This window comes from Pleurodeles waltl, chromosome 2_1 (assembly GCF_031143425.1).
Source record: "Pleurodeles waltl isolate 20211129_DDA chromosome 2_1, aPleWal1.hap1.20221129, whole genome shotgun sequence".
NCBI classification, from domain to species: Eukaryota; Metazoa; Chordata; class Amphibia; order Caudata; family Salamandridae; genus Pleurodeles; species Pleurodeles waltl.
In genome coordinates this window covers 639,534,090-639,554,142 of record NC_090438.1, presented here as the reverse complement: position 1 = coordinate 639,554,142, position 20,053 = coordinate 639,534,090, and the positions used below count along the sequence as shown (strand labels likewise).

General features: G+C 44.9%; 1 protein-coding gene across 1 annotated transcript in view; it reads right to left on the bottom strand.

The window, feature by feature from the left end:
• Nucleotides 1-19,072, bottom strand: part of PKD1L1 (polycystin 1 like 1, transient receptor potential channel interacting) — a 1,079,023-nt gene extending 1,059,951 nt beyond the window's left edge. Inside the window, exon 1 of the mRNA XM_069216140.1 lies at nt 18,886-19,072. Coding sequence (XP_069072241.1) covers nt 18,886-18,970 — 85 coding nt within the window. The 5' untranslated portion in view covers nt 18,971-19,072. The remainder of the gene's footprint in view (nt 1-18,885) is intronic.
• Between the last annotated feature and the right edge of the window lie 981 nt (nt 19,073-20,053).

Below are 20,053 nucleotides of genomic sequence, written 5' to 3'. Positions count from 1 at the left end.
AAACTTGCAACTTATAACTGACACTTACCACAAACTAACAGATCGGAATAGCTTTGTAAGAATAAAGAGTTTACACCCCCGTCACTTATGAGAGAACCTGCCACATGGGCAATTTTTAAGACTTCATAGGATCTGTACAAAAACAAGAGATTTCAAACAACTAGCTGCTGCCCTGTGTATTAAACTCAGGGCATTATCCAGAAATCACTGAAACGTGCTAGCAACAACAACAGGGATGCACTCAGAGTATATCAACAATAAAATTAACCGCTTAAGTGCGGGCGTCGGCCACTGGCCGACGCCCACACTACCTCCCTGGTGCGGGTCACGACCAGTGGCCGACACCAGGGAGGGAGTTAATAAATCCTCGGGCACCCGAGGATTTTTATTTTTTTTGATCCCTGGGAGACACGGAAGCTCTTCCGTGTCTCCCCCCGCCCCTTTGTGAAGTCGGCGCGCTGACGTTACAATGTTGATTTCCCCATCGGAGCAGGAAGCAGCGATGGGGCAAAAGGCCACAAACGGCCTTCCCCACGTTCGGGAAGGCCTCGTAAGAAAGGGGAGAGTCTCCCCTTTCTTACGAGGCCTTCCTGAAAGTGTTTCCTGGCCCCCGATCGCAGCACAGCTGCGATCGGGGGCCAGGAAACACCACTAGACACCATGGATTTCACTTGGGGGGGGGGGGGGGGGTCAGCCCCCTCGGAAAACGAGGGCGATCGCGCCCCCCCCGGGGCTAATTTTTTTTTCAATAAAAAATAAATGGACAGGGGGGTGCCCGTGGGCAGGGCGACCCCCCTGTGGGGGCAATATTTTTTTTTAGTTGTTGTAGGGTTTCCCTGGGGGCCATTTTGGCAGCCAAGGAAACCATACAACAACTAAAAAAAATTCGATCTATATATATATATATATATATATATATATATAGATAGATATATCTATGTACATGGATATATCTATAGATAGATCTATAGTTATATGTATATCTATCTATAGATAGATCTATGTAGATCTATATATATATATATATATATATATATATATATAGAGAGAGAGATCTATCACTTTTGTCAATATGTGTGTGGTTTCCCTGGGGGCTGCGATCGGCCCCCAGGAAAACCAGACCCACATACAAAAGTGATATATATATATATATATATATATATATATATATATATATATAGATTTACCACCAGTTGTCTCGCAGTTGCAGCTTGCGTCTTCAAAGCAATGCACATACTTCAACTGACGCTTTTCAATTGTAGCTTTTAGGCAGCAATAAAAAAGTCAAGTAAGTATTGTGATTATGTTTCTGCTACAAAAGGGTCAGACTTGTCTAGTGGCAGTTTTAGTGCCAGAAAGAAGCGCAGAAGGTTTATATGCCTACTGCAAAGAGCAAATCTGTATTTTATGTAAATAGCCGAGTACATTAGTAAAGTCAGCCATTACCTGCGCTATAATACAAATAATATGTATGTGCGGGGTGGAGGGCGGCTATGGAGAGATGAAGGGCACTTTTGTTGGGTGGTAATGAGGGAATCCGAGGAGGAGGGAGTGGGAGCACCAATAATGATTGTTGGACTGGGCGCAGGAGGTGCTAAAGATTGTGACGAATGGTATGTGACAAGGTGTTTTTTGAGTGTCTTGAAAGAACGTGCTGATTTAGGGAAGAAGCGCAGGTAAGGTGGCCTCTACTGTTGCACGTATCTCACACACACCATCGATTTTGTGACTGTCTACGTAGGCTAGTGTTTTAGAGCAACAGTTTAGCCAATAGCAGAGAAGGCATCTTGATGGATGACTGCTGCCGTCACTCGGGTTATAGAGGACAGCTCTGACATAGGATCAGAGACTAAGACATCAGATACAGCATCTGAGGGATAGGACAATGGCGCATACTCTGGGAGTGATTTTTCAGTCGGAGGAGTCCCATTCGATAACTCCTCTTCCAGTACATTAGGAGGGAGGTGATGAGGACAGTCCTGCTGTCCCTTCGCAACTGGGTTAGCCCAACCCAGAGAGCAGGTGAATGGGGCAGCAAGGGGGGGAGAAAGAGAGAGTGAGAGAGAGATCTATATAGATCTCACTCTTGGGAGCTCCCCAATTTAGTTCAGCCCCAAATTCCACCGCCCAAATCGTATTGTGGAGACATCAAAATTATCTATCGCAAAACAAACTGGTTCTGTAAGGCAGGCACCTGTGTTTTTGGTCCTGGGTTTGGCGGCCATATAGAGAAACACACTAAACCCAAACATTTCTGGAAACTAGACATTCGGGGGGAGTCCACAGAGGTGTGACTTGTGTGGATTCCCCAAGGTTTTCTTACCCAGAATACCCTGCAAAGCTGAAATGTTGAATAAAAACTATTTTTCTCGCATTTCTGTCACACAAACTACAGGAATATGCTGGGATCCACAAAATTCCTACCACCCAGTGATTCCTCACCTGTCCTAATAAAAACACTACCCCACTTGAGTGCCTACACCTAGTGCCTGCGTCAGGAATGGATCACCCCAGGGTCAACAGCTGCCTCATGTAAGGACCAACATTGACCGTTGTGTGATCTATTCCTGTCGCGGGCACCAGGCCTACCCACACAAGTGAGGTACCATTTTTATCGGGAGACTTGGGGGAATGCTGGGTGGAAGGAAATTTGTGGCTCCTCTCAGATTCCAGAACTTCCGGTCACCGAAATGAGGAAAACGTGTTTTTTTGGCCACATTCTGATGTTTGCAAAGGATTCTGGGTAACAAAACCTGGTCAAAGCCCCACAAGTCACCCCATCTTGGATTCCCCTGGGTTTCTAGTTTTCAAAAATGTGCTGGTTTGCTAGGTTTCCCCAGGTGCCGGCTGAGCTAGAGGCCAGAATCCACAGGTAGGCACTGTTTTCTATTAAAAATGTGATGTGTCCACGTTGTGTTTTGGGGCATTTCCTGTCACGGGCGCTAGGCCTACCCACACAAGTGAGGTATCATTTGTATCGGGAGGCTTGGGGGTATGCTGGGTGGAAGGAAATTTGTGGCTCCTCTCAGATTCCAGAACTTTCTGTCACCGAAATGTGAGGAAAAAGGTGGTTTTTTAGCCACATTTTGAGGTTTGCAAAGGATTCTGGGTAACAGAACCTGGTCAGAGCCCCACAAGTCACCCATCTTTGATTCCCCTAGGTCTCTACTTTAAAAAAATGCACAGGTTTGGTAGGTTTCCGTAGGTGCCGGCTGAGCTAGAGGCCAAAATCTACAGGTAGGCACTTTGCAAAAATCCGCTCTGTTTTCTGTCAAAAAATGCAATGTGTCCACGTTGTGTTTTGGGGCATTTCCTGTCGCGGGCGCTAGGCCTACCCACACAAGTGAGGTATCATTTTTATCAGGAGACTTTGGGGAACATAGAATAGCAAAACAAGTGTTATTGTCCCTTATCCTTCTCTACATTTTTTCCTTCCAAATATAAGAGAGTGTGTAAAAAAGGCATCTATTTGAGAAATGCCCAGCAATTCACATGCTAGTATGGGCACCCCGGAATTCAAAGATGTGCAAATAACCACTCCTCCTCAAAACCTTATCTTGAGCCCATTTTGGAAACGCAAAGGTTTTCTTGATACCTATTTTTCACTCTTCATATTTCAGCAAATGAATTGCTGTATACCCAGTATAGAATGAAACCAACTGCAGGGTGCAGCTCATTTATTGGCTCTGGGTACCTAGGGTTCTTGATGAACCTACAAGCCCTTTATATCCCCGCAACCAGAAGAGTCCAGCAGACATAACGGTATATTGCTTTCAAAAATCTGACATCGCAGGAAAAAGTTACAGAGTAAAACCTAAAGAAAAATGGCTATTTTCAGCTCAATTTCAATTTTTTTTTCCAGCTGTTATTTTCTGTAGGAAAACTTTGTAGGATCTACACAAATGACCCCTTGCTGAATTCACAATTGTGTCTAGTTTTCAGAAATGTTTAGCTTTCCGGGATCCAGCATTGGTTTCACACCCATTCCTGTCACTAACTGGAAGGAGGCTGAAAGCACCAAAAATAATAAAAATGGGCTATGTCCCAGTAAAATGCCAAATTTGTGTTGAAAAAAGTGGTTTTCTGATTCAAGTCTGCCCGTTCCTGAAAGGTGGGAAGATGGTGATTTTAGCACCAGAAACCTTTTGTTGATGCCATTTTCAGGGAAAAAACCACAAGCCTTCTTCGGCAGCCCTTTGTTCCCATATGTTTTGGAAAAAACGAAATTTTCACTGTATTTTGGCTAATTTCTTGGTCTCCTCCAGGGGAAACCACAAACTCTGGGTATCATTAGAATCCCCAGGATATTGGAAAAAAAGGACGCAAATTTGGCGTGGATAGCTTATGTGGACAAAAAGTTATGAAGGCCTAAGCACGAACTACCCCAAATAGCCAAAAAAGGGCTCAGCACTGGGGGGGAAACGGCCCAGCAGCTAAGGGGTTAAGAAAGCAAATGTTAACAATTGGCTAAATCTGTTTGTAAACAAACGCAACAGAAATTTACCTGATACCTTAGTGTACACACACAAAATAATTCCAATCACTGTAAGGAACACATATATAACTTCGTGGCACCACCGTCATGGGACATCAACCATGAAGTGGTAATAGTGTTTGCCATTTGACAAAAAAGAGCACAGGACTAGAACTGGGACTAACAATAGTGGCTACAGAAGGGGCACACCAGTTGCAACACCAGGAATGTAGTGTATCTGATTACATTCCAGTGTAGTGAAAAATAGGTGGGCAAAACCACAAGGAAAGGAAAGTTGAGGATCAGTGAGCATGGGAGTAATCTTGGATGTAGAAGAAAAACCACCAAGATGGCCACACCTAATTTTTTTTTTTTTTTTTTTTTTAAACACTGCATGATTAAAAAAACTCACTGCCAGTGATTTTCATTGGACTGTTATAGAACATATGCACAGCCTTATCAAACCAATACCGACTCGAGCAAATTACCTCTACAAAAAGAACAACAGTGGCTATACAGGTTGGGCACACTTATCCACGCTCTGAGCGACAACATTCTGTGGTCCCAGCTGAACACACAGGGGTTTCTATGTGAGGAGTCACTATTTGATCCTCCTTAGGCTCACTTTCTGACCGACTGATAGGTAATAATTTATAATAATAATAATATTATTTTATATATATATATATATGTATATATATATATATATATATATATATACATACACACACACACACACAGTGCTAGGGGGACATATCTGAGAAACATGGACATTAATTGGGCACATTATTTTTTAGTTTTTTCCCTGGGAATACTTTGAGTTAGCATCCCTATTAGTTCATTTCTATCTATTTTAGAAGACATGAAAGTATTGATAATCTTCTAACTGATTACTACTCTGCTTTCAAAAATTAAAGCTATTGCACAGAGCATTATTACTTGCCCTGCTGAGAATTTGAAGGTGCCCTTCACATTCACGTGTTTAGTGAAATTAGTGTTTCAGCCGGACACGTGCCTATACAGGTCCTCCAAGAATTTCAAGATGACCAATGTATCCCCCCTCAGAGCAGTCCAACTAATACAGTGATCTAGCCTCGACAAGCTCCTTACCTGCGAATAAACTTATGGTTTTCTCCACCGCATTTTGGAATCCCTATTAGTGATTCCGTCTCAAGATTGAAAGAATCAGATCATTAATTTCATCTACTAGTAACAATTAATAACGCGCCTGGATGTAGGATTAGGGATATAAACAGCAGTACATTTAGCAGTTTAACCTACTATAAGGTTTGCAGCCACTATCCATGTCAACTACCAACCATTTCTCTTAAACAATTCCAGGTGCAACTGATCAGAGCACACACTGCAATATTTAAGGACTAGCTGGTTCTGCTTCTCCACCACATCTGTGACAAGTGGCCCATGGAGCTAGGATGGGAAGTCCCAGCTGAGCATTGGTGCAGTAAATAATCCCCCTGACCCCGGGGTAATGTGGTGGTATATTTATTCTTCATTGCTGGTAACATAGGGCTAACTCTACCATGTTTTTACAGTGAGTGACTTCTGATCCCAGCAAACACCTGTATTTGCTCCCAGGACACCTGGATAATCTCAATTGCCACGTATGGCCCTGTGCCCCCAAAAAGAAGAAAAAGAAGGAAAAAAAAAAAACACACACACACACACGTAGCCCGATGGCTTACATTTATGCATTTACTCTTCTCTGTGTATGTTTATGTGATGCAATGTGTTAATTCACATGGACAATGAGATGACTGCATCATATTTTGAACAGTAGCTTATTGCAAGTAATTTAAGTCACACCAGGTCACTTATCCTGGCTTACAGCTTAGGGTACCTATGAGGTTATAGAACTCACCGTTTTAGAATATATAGTTCAGAGCATGGGTTTCATTGTTTAAACTCCCTACATTATAATACAGACATAATTAAGTCAGTGTTCCTTCTCCTTTTTTTGTATTGTTGAAGTGGTTGATCTCCCGTTTTACTCTAGATCTTGAATGGAATGCATGTGGATGCATAGCTCCTGCTCTGTGTAGGTTAGAAGCACAAGGGTCTTCGAGGTCCTAATACAATCTGGACATCTTGCAATGCAGATAAAACATGTTGACCTAGAATAGACAGACTGGCTCAGTAAATGCATCTTCATGTCATGAACCATATAGCAGGGCCCTGCTAATTAAAGAATTGGGTTAGGGTTACCTGGAGATATTTTTAACCTTTTCGGTCTTAAGATCCAACTAACAGAGAAAATCAAAGATCTCCCTCCCTCTGCAAGGTTGAGCTCACCTGGTGGAGAGTACCTCACCAGGTGACGAACTGAAGGTTAGCATGAGGGCTCTATAAGAACACAAGCTGTGTTCCAAGTGAGCTCTAAGGAGTCGCGACTGCTTGTTTTGGAAGACACCCTCCAATTTAGTTCATGTATCCCCAGGGAGGGGCTGGACCAAAAATAGGCCTGGGCACCAAAATAAAGTTGGTCCCCATTTGCAAACCGGATAACTAAAAGAAAGTGGTCCACATTTGCAAATCAGGTCAGTTTTGAACTTGTAAAGACGAAGGGCCTGATTCTGACCCTGGCGGCCGGTGACCGCCAGGGTCACCGGCCACGGGAGCACCGCCGACAGACCGGCGGTGCTCCGAAGGGCATTCTGACCGCGGCGGTTCTGCCGCGGTCAGAAAGGGTAAACCGGCGGTCACCCGCCGGTTTACCGCTGCCCTACTGAATACTCCATGGCGGCGGAGCGCGCTCCGCCGCCATGGGGATTCAGACACCCCCTACCGCCATCCTGTTCATGGCGGGAAACCCGCCATGAACAGGATGGCGGTAGGGGGTGCCGCGGGGCCCCTGGGGGCCCCCTGCAGTGCCCATGCCAATGGCATGGGCACTGCAGGGGCCCCCGTAAGACGGCCCCGCAAAGTATTTCAGTGTCTGCTATGCAGACACTGAAATACGCGACGGGTGCCACTGCACCCGTCGCACCTTCCCACTACGCCGGCTCAATTCTGAGCCGGCGTCCTCGTGGGAAGGTTGATTTGCCCTGGGCTGGCGGGCGGCCTTTTGGCGGCCGCCCGCCAGCCCAGGGCAAATCTCAGAATCACCGCAGCGGTCTTTCGACCGCGGTGCGGTGTTCTGACGGGGTTACTTTGGCGGGCGGCCTCCGCCGCCCGCCAAAGTAAGAATGACCCCCAAACTGTTTAGTTATTTTGCATGGTATGGGAGATCGCATGTGTGTGTGCTGCAGGCAATGCCTGTTATAATATCAGGGAAATCAACAGTAAAAACCAGCACATGTGACAAAACAACCAGCCCACAAACTGCTAAAAAAAAAAAAAAAAAAAAAAAAAAACAGCAGCCCACACACTAGTCTGTCAAACCAGCCCATCAGGCATTGCCCGATTACCCTATATGCTAGTCCGACACTGTGTATCCTCAAATGGTAGACTACGCCTCATCCATTTTAAATACTTGCACCAACTGTACCACGCTCCCCCTGGGTATTGCCAAGTCCATAGTGATGTGGACCCTTCCTGCAGTAGATTCAATGCCCCTTCAGCTGATTTGATTCACTAAGCATGGCACTGTTCACACATTGGGTGTGCTAGTTGAAGGTGTTTGGCCCTCACTTGGACATAATCGATGCACAGGTGTTGCCAGACCCAAAATTGGCTCCCTTAGGATGCACCATTAATATACAGCGTGAACAGCAGCAATTTGTGCCCCTTGCTCTATTACTGGTGAAGCATCAGGTAGTCTTCGTCTGGGTGAGATATAAAACTCCCAAGGTCTGGATGATATGGTATATTGCAATGACCAATTGGAGCTTTCGTATTCTACACTACAGGCAGCTAACAGGCCGAAAGACTTTTATAACCCCCTGCAGACCTTCTTATTGAGCACCACCACACAGACTGACTACGTGATGAAGTGGGGGTGACTCCCCCCTACTATTGGAAGTGAATACATGGGGCTGTCTTGAAGGCTCTGGCAAAAATCCATTCCAGGAAGACCACTATATCTTGACCTCAAAGTTGTTTTCTTTTCAAGATTTAACCCCTTCAGTGCTGTGGACGAGCTGGTCTCGCCCTCGTCTGCAGCGCTGCTGTGCCGAGGTAGAGACCAACTCGTCCTGCACCAGCCCACATGGGGAGCGCTAGCGCTCCCATGTAGGCCTCTCACCCCACCTCCCTTGGGGGCAGGGATGGAAGGGGAAATTGCTTCCCCTTCAACCCTCAACCTCCCACCCTGGCCCCCCGTGACGTCTGATGTCAGCGTGCGATCGTACGCTGACCTTATCAGAGGCCGCTCCCAGCGCAATCGGAAGAGAAATGAAAGCATTTCTTTTATGATCGGGGGAGGAAAAGCCTTTCCTTTCATGTCTTTCTGAGCCTTTCTGCAGCCCGATTGTAAAGTGATCGGGTTGCAGAAATGCCCACTAGACACCAGGGAGTTAGTTATTTTTTGTATTGATGTATAAGGGGAGCAACCCCTTGGACAAGGGTCACTCCTCTGGGGGGCAATTTTTTATTGGGTCTTTTCTGCCCCACCTCCCCCGGGGGCAGATTATCCTATTTTAATTAGGCCTATCTGCCCCTGGGGGGTGGAGGGGCAGAAGCCACTAGACACCAGGGATTCTTTTTTTTTCCACAAAAGGGGAGCAACCCCTTAGGCAAGGATCACTCCCCTGGTGGGGCAAATTTATTTTAGGGGGCAGATTGGCCTATTTTTATTAGGCCGATCTGCCCCCAGGGAAGCAGAAACCACTTAGGCACCAGGGATTGGTGTGTGTGTTTGTTTTGTTTGGGGGGCAGCCCCTTGGGCAAGGGTTGTTCCTCACGAGGGCACATTACTGTTGCCCATTTCTGCCCCCCTTGGGGGCAGATCGGCCTGTTTTAGTAAGGCCCATCTGCCCCCGGGGAGAGGGGGGGCAGTGAGCCTGCCAGACACCAGGGAAGAATTTTTTTCTTCAAAAAAAAGAGGGTGAGGCCATACCCCCACCGCAAATAAATGAGCACAAAGTTGTTCTGGGACGGAGGGGGGTGGGGGGGTGTCAGAAAGCCTACTAGATGCCAGGAAATAAAAAAAATAAAAAATAAAAATAAAAAAAATAGTGGGGTGGTGGCTACTAAACAGTATGGGCATGGGTATGCACCCCCCCCCCCCCAACTGAAGGGTGTAACAGTCTTGAGCCTTCCCCCCGCACACTAAAAGATTTTATCCCAACAGCAAGCAACAGGACATTTGACTATTTTGGGTTTTGCTTTTACATTTGGGCCATGAGAGCTTCTCTAACTCTCAAAATTGTCCCACTTGGAATGGTGAGGGCTGTACTTTTTGGACGCTGCCATGTAGAAAAATCTACAAGACCTAGACACAACTGAAAACTAAACATCTGGGTGTGTCCAGGATGGTGTGCTTCACATACACCCGCACCATTTTCTTACCCACATTGCCCTGCAAACCTCTAACTTTGCTTGAAATCACACGTTTTTCCCACATTTTGAGACAGAACCTTCCAGAATCTGCAGGAATCCACAAAATTCCTACCACCCAGCATTGTCGCTTCTATACTGATATAAGTTCTGCCCCACTTGTCAGCCTAATTTTTTTTTTTTTCTTCAAACTGTCCTTTTGAACCTGCTTTGGTTCCTCTTCAATTTCAACATGTTTTTGGCTCTTTCCTGTCACAGGCACTTGGCCCACCTACACAAGTGAGGAATCATTTTTATCAGGAGGATGAGGGGAACGTTGGGTGGTAGGAAATTTGTGCAGGTGCGGTGATCCCACACAGAAATGTGGGAAAAAAAATATTTTTTAGCTAAATTTGATGTTTGCTGAGGATTCTGGGTAAATGTGAGAAAACAGGGCTGATTGCAGAGGCCCCCTAACTTTTTGCCCCCATTTTCCACTTTTGGCTGGTGTTTTCCTGACTCTGATGGTGCCCTGGGCCCTGCTAACCAGTCCCAGGGCCTGTGCTCTGTGTAAAATCAGTATGCAAATTAGGCTAATTATAATTGGCTAAATCAACGTACCTATAAGTCCCTAGTATATGGTAGGGCATGTAGGTTTAGGGACAACAGCATAGGTAGCGCACCCATAAGTGCACTGCTGCGGTGTCCAGTGTCATTTTAAAGGCAAGCCTGCCTTGCTGGCTGCTTTTAAATTAAAGTTATATGCAAATTCGACTTTGGAATTAAAAGTAGTTCCAAAGTCTTAAACTACCTTATTTTTACATATAAATCACCCCTAAGGTGGGTCCTATGTGCCACTAGGGCTGGGTGCCATGTAATTATAAGCAGGGACCTTATAAAAATAGTTTAATAAGCCCCAGTGAGGTAAAAACAGCCAAATTTGTTTTCCCTCATTGTAGTGAATGGCCTCCATAGGCTAGAATGGGGGGACTTTATTTTAATTTTAAAATTCCCCTTATCTGACAGATACAAAGAGTTTGGTATCAAATTGTTATAATAAATCCCACAACTTCCAGTTGTTGGATTTAATATAACTTGTTCAGGTAAAGAGTTTTAAACTTTACCTGAAAAGTTGCCAATTTCAGCCCTTCATTGTTTTTGCTGCTGTGCTCTGATTGGCCAGCCTCTGGCAGCCTGGCCAGGCTGGCTTGATGAGGTGTGAAGTGGCCTGGCTTCACACAAAGAGATGTGCCTGTGGGAGGGGAATCTCCCCTTGGCAGATAGTGAGGCAGGAAGGGGGATGGCTGCCAAACTGGTCTTCAAAGGCAGAGAAGAACATTTGGAGCAACCCAGCAACACCTCCACATCCTGCAACCCCAGACAACTAGGTGCCCCCTTGATTAGATTAGGAGAGGGGTGTGTTTTTATCCACACCAGTGGGTGGGCTCAGCCAGATGTAACCTCCAAAAATCAGTTTCAGCCATGATGGATTTTTGAGGAATGTTGCCTCCTGGGATTGATTTTTGCCCCACTTCCCAGGAAGTGGTCATCACAGGGGGGGGGGAGGGGGGAAGGACCCTGCCCCTGATTGGAGAACCAGGACCCCACTGTTTTTCACCCAGGAGCAAGGATAAAACTGGCAGACCTGAACCCACACCTCAGTTCCCTACCAGATCCCTACCGGGAAGAACTACAGAAGAAGGACTGCCCTGCTGGACCCCTGGCCTGCACTCTAAAGGAGTGCACCAGCTGCACACTTGGGTGCCACCACAAGAAGGACTTTGTCTTCAACTGGTTCAAGGAGGGACTCCCTGTTTGCTACAGGTGAAAAATTGCTAACCAGAGTCCCCTGCACCAACTTCTGAAGAAATAAACCAGCTGATCACTGCCCAGTGGCCAAAAAGGAGTTTGCGCCAGGTGCATTCTGGGAGTTGTAGTCCACACCCCCCAAGGATCATCTCAGACCTTCTGGACCCTTGGGGTGAGCTGTGGACCCCAAAAGAACATCTGGGAGAAGACCCAGAACTTTGGCTTGCCTCAACCGTGACCCGGCCCGATTTGCAGGTTCGTCCCGGTGAAGAAAATCTCCAAAAAAGAGACTAAGTCCGAAGACCTCCCAGCCAGCGTATCCGAGGAGGGCTCCAAGGACGTCGGATCAAGATCCAGGTTTACCCCGGTCAAAGGATTTTCACCTAAAAAAAAAACCGACTAAGTCCGAAGGTAAAAATCTCCACAGAGGGCTCCTGCGACGCTTATCTGGAGAAGAGTTCCAGGAGGTCGGAATGGACTGGCAGGTTCGTCCCACTGAAGAAAATCTTCAGAGAAACGACTAAGTGCGAAGGTAAACTTTTGGCCGAGGCCTCCCGCGGCCTGTAGCCGAGCCGGGCTCCATCGCAGTCGGCCTTAAACTTTGACTTTGCCCCGGTCGAGGTGCAACCAGATGACCTGATTGGCGCTTTTTGTTTCTAGGCGCTAAAAAACTATTCATATCTCCGGTTCCCCTTATCCGATTTTATTCGTTTTTGTGTCATTTTAAAGATAAAAATATAATCTATTTTTATAAATTGGTTTTGGATTTTTAAACTGTTTCCTGTGTTTTATTTAACTACTGTTTTGTGATATTTGAATGCTTTACACTCTGTCACCTAAGTTAAGCCTTGTCGCTCGTTGCCAAGCTACCAAGGGTTGAGCTGGGTTTATTTACTGAGACCTAACTGGACCTAAGTGGAGGTTAGTGGCCTATTGCTAAGTGTAGGTACCTACCTGCCCTTACCAATAACCCATTTGCCAACAGTAAGAAAACACCAGGGGAATCCACGCAAGTCACACCTCCCTGGACTCCCTTGGGAGTCTAGTTTTCAGAAAGGTCTGGGTTTGTTAGGTTCCCCTAGATGGCTGCTAGGCCCAGGACCAAAAACGCAGGTGTCCCCCTTCCCCCGCCTGCAAAAAGAGATTATTTTGATGTGTCCACGTAGTGTTGTGGGGCATCTTCTGTCACGGGCACTAGGACTACCCACACAAGTAAAGTACCATTTTTATCAGGAGACTTGAGGGAATGCTGGATGGAAGGAAACGTGTGGCTCCTCTCAGATTCCAGAAGTTTCTGTCACAGAAATGTTAAGGGAAAAAGTGATTTTTTTTGCCAAATTTTGAGCTTTGCAAAGGATTCTGGGTAACAGAACCCGGTGAGAGCGCCACAAGTTGCCCCATCCTGGGTTCCCCTAGGTCTCTAGTTTTCACAATTGCACAGGTTTGGTAGATTTTCCTAGATGCTGGCTGAGCTAGAGGCCAAAATTCACAGCTAGGCACTTTCCAAAAAACACGTCAGGTGTCTATGTAAAAATTTGATGTATCCATGTTGAGTTTTGGTGCATTTCTGGTTGCAGGCACTAGGCCTACCAAAACAAGTGAGGTACCATTTTTATCTGGAGACTTGGGGGGAGTGCTGGGTGGAAGGAAATTTGTGGCTCCTCTCAGATTCCAGAACTTTCTGTCCCTGAAATGTGAGGAAAATTTGTTTTTTGCCAAATTTTGAGGTTTGTAAAGGATTCTGGGTATCAGAACCTGGTGGGAGCCCCACAAGTCACCCCATCCTGGATTCCCCTAGGTGTCTACTTTTCAAAAATGCACAGGTTTGGTAGGTTTCCCTAGGTGCCAGCTGAGCTAGAGGGCAAAATCCACAGCTAGGCACATCAGATTTCAATGTAAAAATGTGATGTGTCCATGTTGCGTTTCCTGTCGCGGGCATAAGGGCTACCCACACAAGTGAGGTACCATTTTGTATCGGAAACCTTGGGGGAACACAGAATAGAAGAACAAGTGTTGTTGCCCCTTCTCTTTCTCTACATTTTGTCCTTCCAAATGTAAGACAGTGTGTAAAAAAATAAGTCTATTTAAGAAATGCCCTGTACTTCACATGCTAGTATGGGGGCCCCGAAATTCAGAGATGTGCAAGTAACCACTGCTTCTCAACCTCAACACCTTATCTTGTGTCCATTTTAGAAATACAAAGGTTTTCTTGATACCTATTTTTCACTCTTTATATTTCAGCAAATGAATTGCTGTAAACCTGGTATACAATGAAAACCTATTGCAAGGTGCAGCTCCTTTATTGGCTCTGGGTACCTAGAAGCTACAAGCCTTTTATATCCCTGCAACCAGAAGAGTCCAGCAGATGTAACAGTATATTGCTTTTACAAATCTGACATCGCAGGAAAATGTTATAGAAGAAAACGTGGACAGAAATTGCTTTTTTTGCCACCACAATTTCAATATTTTTATTATTATTTCAGCTGTTACTTTTGGTAAGGAAATGACCCCTTTCTGAATTCAGAATAGTGTTTACTTTTCAGAAGAAATGTTTAGCTGTCCGGGATCCAGCACTGGTTTCACACCCATTTCTGGCACTTACTGGAAGGAGGCTGAAAGCACACAAAAAAAAAAAAAAGTAAAAATGAAGCATGTCCCAGTAAAATGCCAAAATTGTGATTTTCTGATTCAAGTATGCCTTTTCCTGAAAGCTGGGAATATGGTGAATTTAGCATTGCAAACCCTTTATTAATGCCGTTTTTAGAGGGGAAAAAAAAAAATCACAAGCTTTCTTCTGCAGCCCTTTTCCCCCCACTTTAAAAAAAAAAAAAACTACATTTTAGCGGTATTTTGGCTAATTTCTTGGTCGCTTCCAGGGGAACCCACAAACTCTGGGTACCTCTAGAATCCCTAGGTCATTGGAAAAAAGGAAGCAAATTTGACGTGGGTAGCTTGTGTGGACAAAAAGTTGTGAGGGCCTAAGCGCAAACTGCCCCAAATAGCCAAAAAAAGGCTCGACACCCGAGGGGAAAATGCCTGGCAACGAAGCGGTTTGGGTTTGGTTTTCTTTCCCTGAACAACCTTAATAACCAAAACAAAAAATAAGTTCAAAGAGAAGTGAGAGAGGCAGGGGATACGAGGGAGCAGGCTCAGAGTGGTTCGTCATACAGAGGGTTCTTAAGGACAACTCTACTGAACCACATGGTTGGCAATTGTTATTGGGCCTGTTGACCTTGGGGAAGAGAAATGCAAAAGTGTACAAAAGCATCAGGCTCAAGAATGCATACTAACAGCGAATGGTTCATGCTTGAGCCACTCAATTGTGTGTGGTGTTGGGCAAGCAGGTGTTCGAGTGTCTCAATCCTTGATCCAATGCCTTCTGCCAGACATTAGTCAATGAATGCACTTTGTGATAATGCCCTAGCCACTGGATCTGGCAGCCCATGCTCTAGTTGCATCATCCCCCTGGGGTTGTCCATTGAATCCTGCAACCCACTGAACAACAGGCAGCTAGCTATTCAAGCTACCTGTTGTTCAGAGGCTCTGCTGCGAGGGGTATTCAGAGCTCCAGTGGAATAATGGTGTTTCCAGCCTTGACCAATGTTAACTTCAATACAATCTTAGAGTAAATAATGTTCCACTAATTTCTCCAAACTGTATCCCCTGATACTAACTAAGCAATGTTTCACCAACGATTGTGATCCACAAACGGGGGCTAAATTTCGTTTTTGTGAGATGCCCAGGCCTATAGTTTGTAGCAATCCGTTCATGGCTTTGCCTACAAAGGTTTATTTACAACTGTATTCCCAATTTGCCTTTGTTCCATTTCTGTTGTAAAAGAGTATGTTGGAAATGTTATCTCTGGCTAGCTAGCAAGGCCCTAAATTGCCTTGTGAAGATGAATACAAAATAACCCAGGTCCTAGAACTTAATTTTTTTGCTGCGAAGTCCAAAACCTGATGTAGACAAAGTTAAATATACTATTTTGTCAAAAGAACGTTTGTGAGCAGCTTTATATAGCGTCAAAATGAACCAAAGGTGACAGAATGCCTTTCAGTGTGCAGGAATACGCAAGAACATACATTCCCGGATGCATGACCTGGGGAGGTGGAAGTGGTGGGCGCATGGGGATATATCCTAATTTTATTCCCTTTCTTGCTCTCCCCTTCATGCGTGAACCAAGACATTTGGGCACCTGATGTAGAAGATCTACAACTGTCGCCTATCCACTCATGTAACAAACAGGGCTCTGTTGCTACACAGCTAGGTTTGCACGATATAATTGAATGTTTAAATATTTTTATTGATTTTCTTTTTTATAGAGTATGACCTTCCTGTGTTCATGAAAAGATATCAAGAAGTTCACCAAACATGAAAAAAATTAAACAGGATTTTTAAAAGGGACACACTGCATCTGTAAACATAAACAGTAAAGCACTGGTATAGTACACCAGTACTCACAGACACATAAGCGTGGCCGCAAGACAACCAATGCCACCCAAAAGCTTTACAGTAACTCAGGGTGATACATCTGAAGGAGGGTTACAGATGAATCGTCGTTCACAGTTAATAGTAGCACTATCTCAAGGTAGGGTCCCATTTATCTCCAGGTCACGCCTTGGGGTGTTGCAGTGAGGCATATGCCTCCGCCGGGTCATTGCAAAACGTGACATCCTTTAAGCAAACACCGCGTTTGGGGATGGGACCCTTCGTCGGGGCGTAGCTCCGGTGGAGGAGGGGAGGGTGGTGTTACACCCCCCTAAAAAGGGTATTCTGATGTAAATAGTTGGATACAAGTGCTTTCAGTCGGGTAATGTGACGTATCTGTCGGGTTTCACATGCCACGCTGCCACAAACACACACTTCCTCGTCTATGTTTTGAAGGCCTTAAAAAATGTCCCCTCTGTTTGTCATACAATCTGTTTTAACGTAAGGCCCCAGCGTGATTGTTGGGAAATCTGAAGCTTTACACCCGTCCTACTCCCCGCCCCCCCCCCCCCCCCCGGATAATGCTACGCCCCTGCCCGCCACCCTTGCTCTAGCTACTAGTCTGTGAGCAATCAAGAGCAGCAGGGCCCATCAGCTTCCTCCTGGGACGTGGGACATCCAACACACAGCCCAAAAGCACATTCAATATTTCCCCAATTGTGCCAGCCACCTCGGTCCAGAAAGCTCTAATCGGAGGACAGTGCCACGAAGGGTTAACAATGTCAGCAAAACATCAGGGGCGTTCCGAGGGAGGAAAGTGATCAAGATGGTGTGGGCACTGTGAGGTATAGTGCAAATGATTCACGTAATGAAAATGGGTAAATCTACGCCAGCAGTTAAAGGAAGCTTTTACACATTTCTTGGGAGCGTCACTTATGACAAAGGTTAGTGTGCCTATAAGTAATTCAGTTTGCAGTACACTGTGCTAGGATAATGTATTAATTCACAGGTAGGCAATGCAAAACTTCCAAACAGATATCAAGTAGACTCATTCCAGTTAGTAGGTCATACATAATAAAAATAAATGTTTTTTCCATATAGCTGGTCACTCTATATATTACAAATGTTCTATTATCAAATTTAATAGTCCTAAATTTACTGACCTCAGAAGAATGGAGGGTTGAGTTGGCCTTTTAAACATGGGACCTGCAGACCTTTGCATGCTTAACGGTTTTACTATACACATAGTAAATATATATTTTTATACATACAATATTCAAATTGGATTTTTTACCTTTTATTGTTTTCAGGGGTTGTTTTTTTCAAAACGTTATTCCTGCAGCACTTCTAGGAGCTTCATGGTCAGGCATTGTTGGCACACCATGGAACTATATGAATATGGCCATAAATGCCCATTCAGGACCTGTGGCTTTTATCAACTTCACGAGAAGATTGTGTTATGAGATGCATCGTTTGGCATCATGTTTTAAAATGTTCTCTGGTGCCGCCAAGCGCCTAAAATAAAGTCTGGCTCCCTCATTTGGTGCAGTGTGGCGCTGGCATTTATTATCCACCACTTTCAAAGATTACCTGCTTTGTTATTTTAACAGATATTTGCTTGCTGCAGTATTAACAGTTAGTTTTGAAACGCTTTGGTAAAATAATCTGTATGAAAAAAACAAGTGTGTCATTTCTCAAAGATTGTCCGCTGTCAGCAAATTAAATCGTGCCTTAAACAAGAGTGATTTCAGCAAAGGAAGACATGCAAACTATTACAATTTATCTTCATGCATGTTATGTTTAAATGGATTTCCGGGTTTCAGTGGTAAGGTCACAAGCAATTAGAGATGTGTTGGCACTACAGTCTCAAAGTGGTCCCCGTACGCCGCAGAATGGTACTATCGCCTGCATCCACGCATACGCGGACGACAAAAAAGGGAACTGAAAGTAGTTAACACTTGACAGTTTGCATTTTCACCAGTGCTATATTTATTGGAATAAATGAATTTAGAAGCTTCGTTACACGACATAGTTGTGAAGTGACCCCGCACAGTCCGGACTTTCTTTGTAAGCAACACACTGCATTCTGGAACCTGTAGTTTTACATGTCCCATAACAAGCATGCACTTACATCGACAAGCGTGCAACATTATTGTTGGTTAAGAATCATAACTGGCTCTGTGGGATCACTGCCGTGTGATTAACATATTTCACGAATTTGAGAAAAAAATTCAAAGTAATTGTTAAAATCCTTAATTTTACACTGACGCGTGCACTGCCCGTGAAGTTGTTTTGCAGGAAACTGAACTCGCACAATTAACTGCATTACACGCAAAAACTATACTAGCCAATGAAAAACTGCACGACACCTCATTCAAGCAACGTTTCTCAATGTCCACTCCTTTCTAATATAAGGGACACACAAATTGAAAATAACCACAACGACGAACCGACAAGAAGAGAATAGCATTTGATTGTATTTAGAAAAAATGCACTATAAATACAATATATTTTCTATTGCAAAACTGTGATACGATTTAAAAAGGCTCGCTGACAAAATGTATAATTTAAAAAAGTCTGTCCAAAGAGAGCCCGCAAACCTAGGCACATACAACATGCTCTCCAAATAGAAAAAATATGCAAATAACACGTAATGTAGCAAACTCAGTGGTATGCGATGGTTAAAACACTTAATTAAATCCCAATGTGTCATTTAAACTGGAATTTTAAGAACAGCTTACCATTACTTAGGCCGTGCGTATACCAAGGGAAAGGACGGAAAGTCCACGAGAGGAGCACGAGGACACCGCGCCATAAGCAGCCCATTTGTGTGAGAAGCAGGGTCGAGCACACTTCTTCCGGAGCAGTTCGCGGCTTCTTCTATCCCGCGCAGATAACAACGCTCTTTCACAGCAACCTGCCTGACATCCCAACACGCACTGCGGCGGGAGGGGAGGCGGAGAAGCGCGCTGCGCGCAGGTGACTGCTTCATTAGCGCGGCTTGACTTTAGGTGACCCCGACATGGTACACCAAGGTGCACGTGTGGGCGTGCTGAGGTGATGGAGATGGGAAAGTCAGATGAGCGTGAAGGAGTGCAATGTGCTTGTTTGAGGAGAGGGGTAAAGTCAAAGAAAATATATTATGCGGCAAACCCAGAAAACCTATTGTGGGCCTGGCATCCGTGGCTCCCTTCTTGCTCCTTGTCTCCTCTCCTCCCTCACACAAGGGTTTTCACTCTAAGCCTTTTTGGGCCTGTAACAGGAGTTACTCCTATATTCAGTGCTTAATTTACAAAAACAAAAACAAGATAACTTCAGTTGCACTCACACTGCCAACTTCTACCCTACCCCCTGTCTTCAGTGCCAGTACCAGGCCCACTGGGAATCAATAACAATGGGTGAATATACTAAACAGGTTCTGGTGGAGGGATTTAATCAAAGAAAAAAACATAAAACAGATGCATTTTAACAATACATTCAGACCGACCAAGCACTGAAATTGAAAACAGTCTTACATTATTCAGCAGAAGCTTCTGTCTCTGGCCATAGTGGAAGTGGGGGCATCCACATCTTTAAAACTGATAGGACTTCAGAATAGTAGGTAAAATAGCCCACTAGGTTGAGCACCACAGATTCAACCAGTGGCATGGCCAGCTCATTCATTCATCTTCCTGGGGACGATAACATGCGTACAAAACAGTTGAATCTTTTCCCAACTCCCGCTCTCCCAGTTCTCCTGGCTTTCTCTCTCAGGCAAAATTAGGAATGTAAAATGCAGAATCCATGCTGTAATTTGCTTAGCTTATGTGCAGGTAGGACCTGTGTGTGCAGTTTAAAAGTGACATGTGAACCTAGCAAAAGAAACATTTTGCCAGGCCCAAACCTTCCTTTTTAGCCAGTATCAGTCAC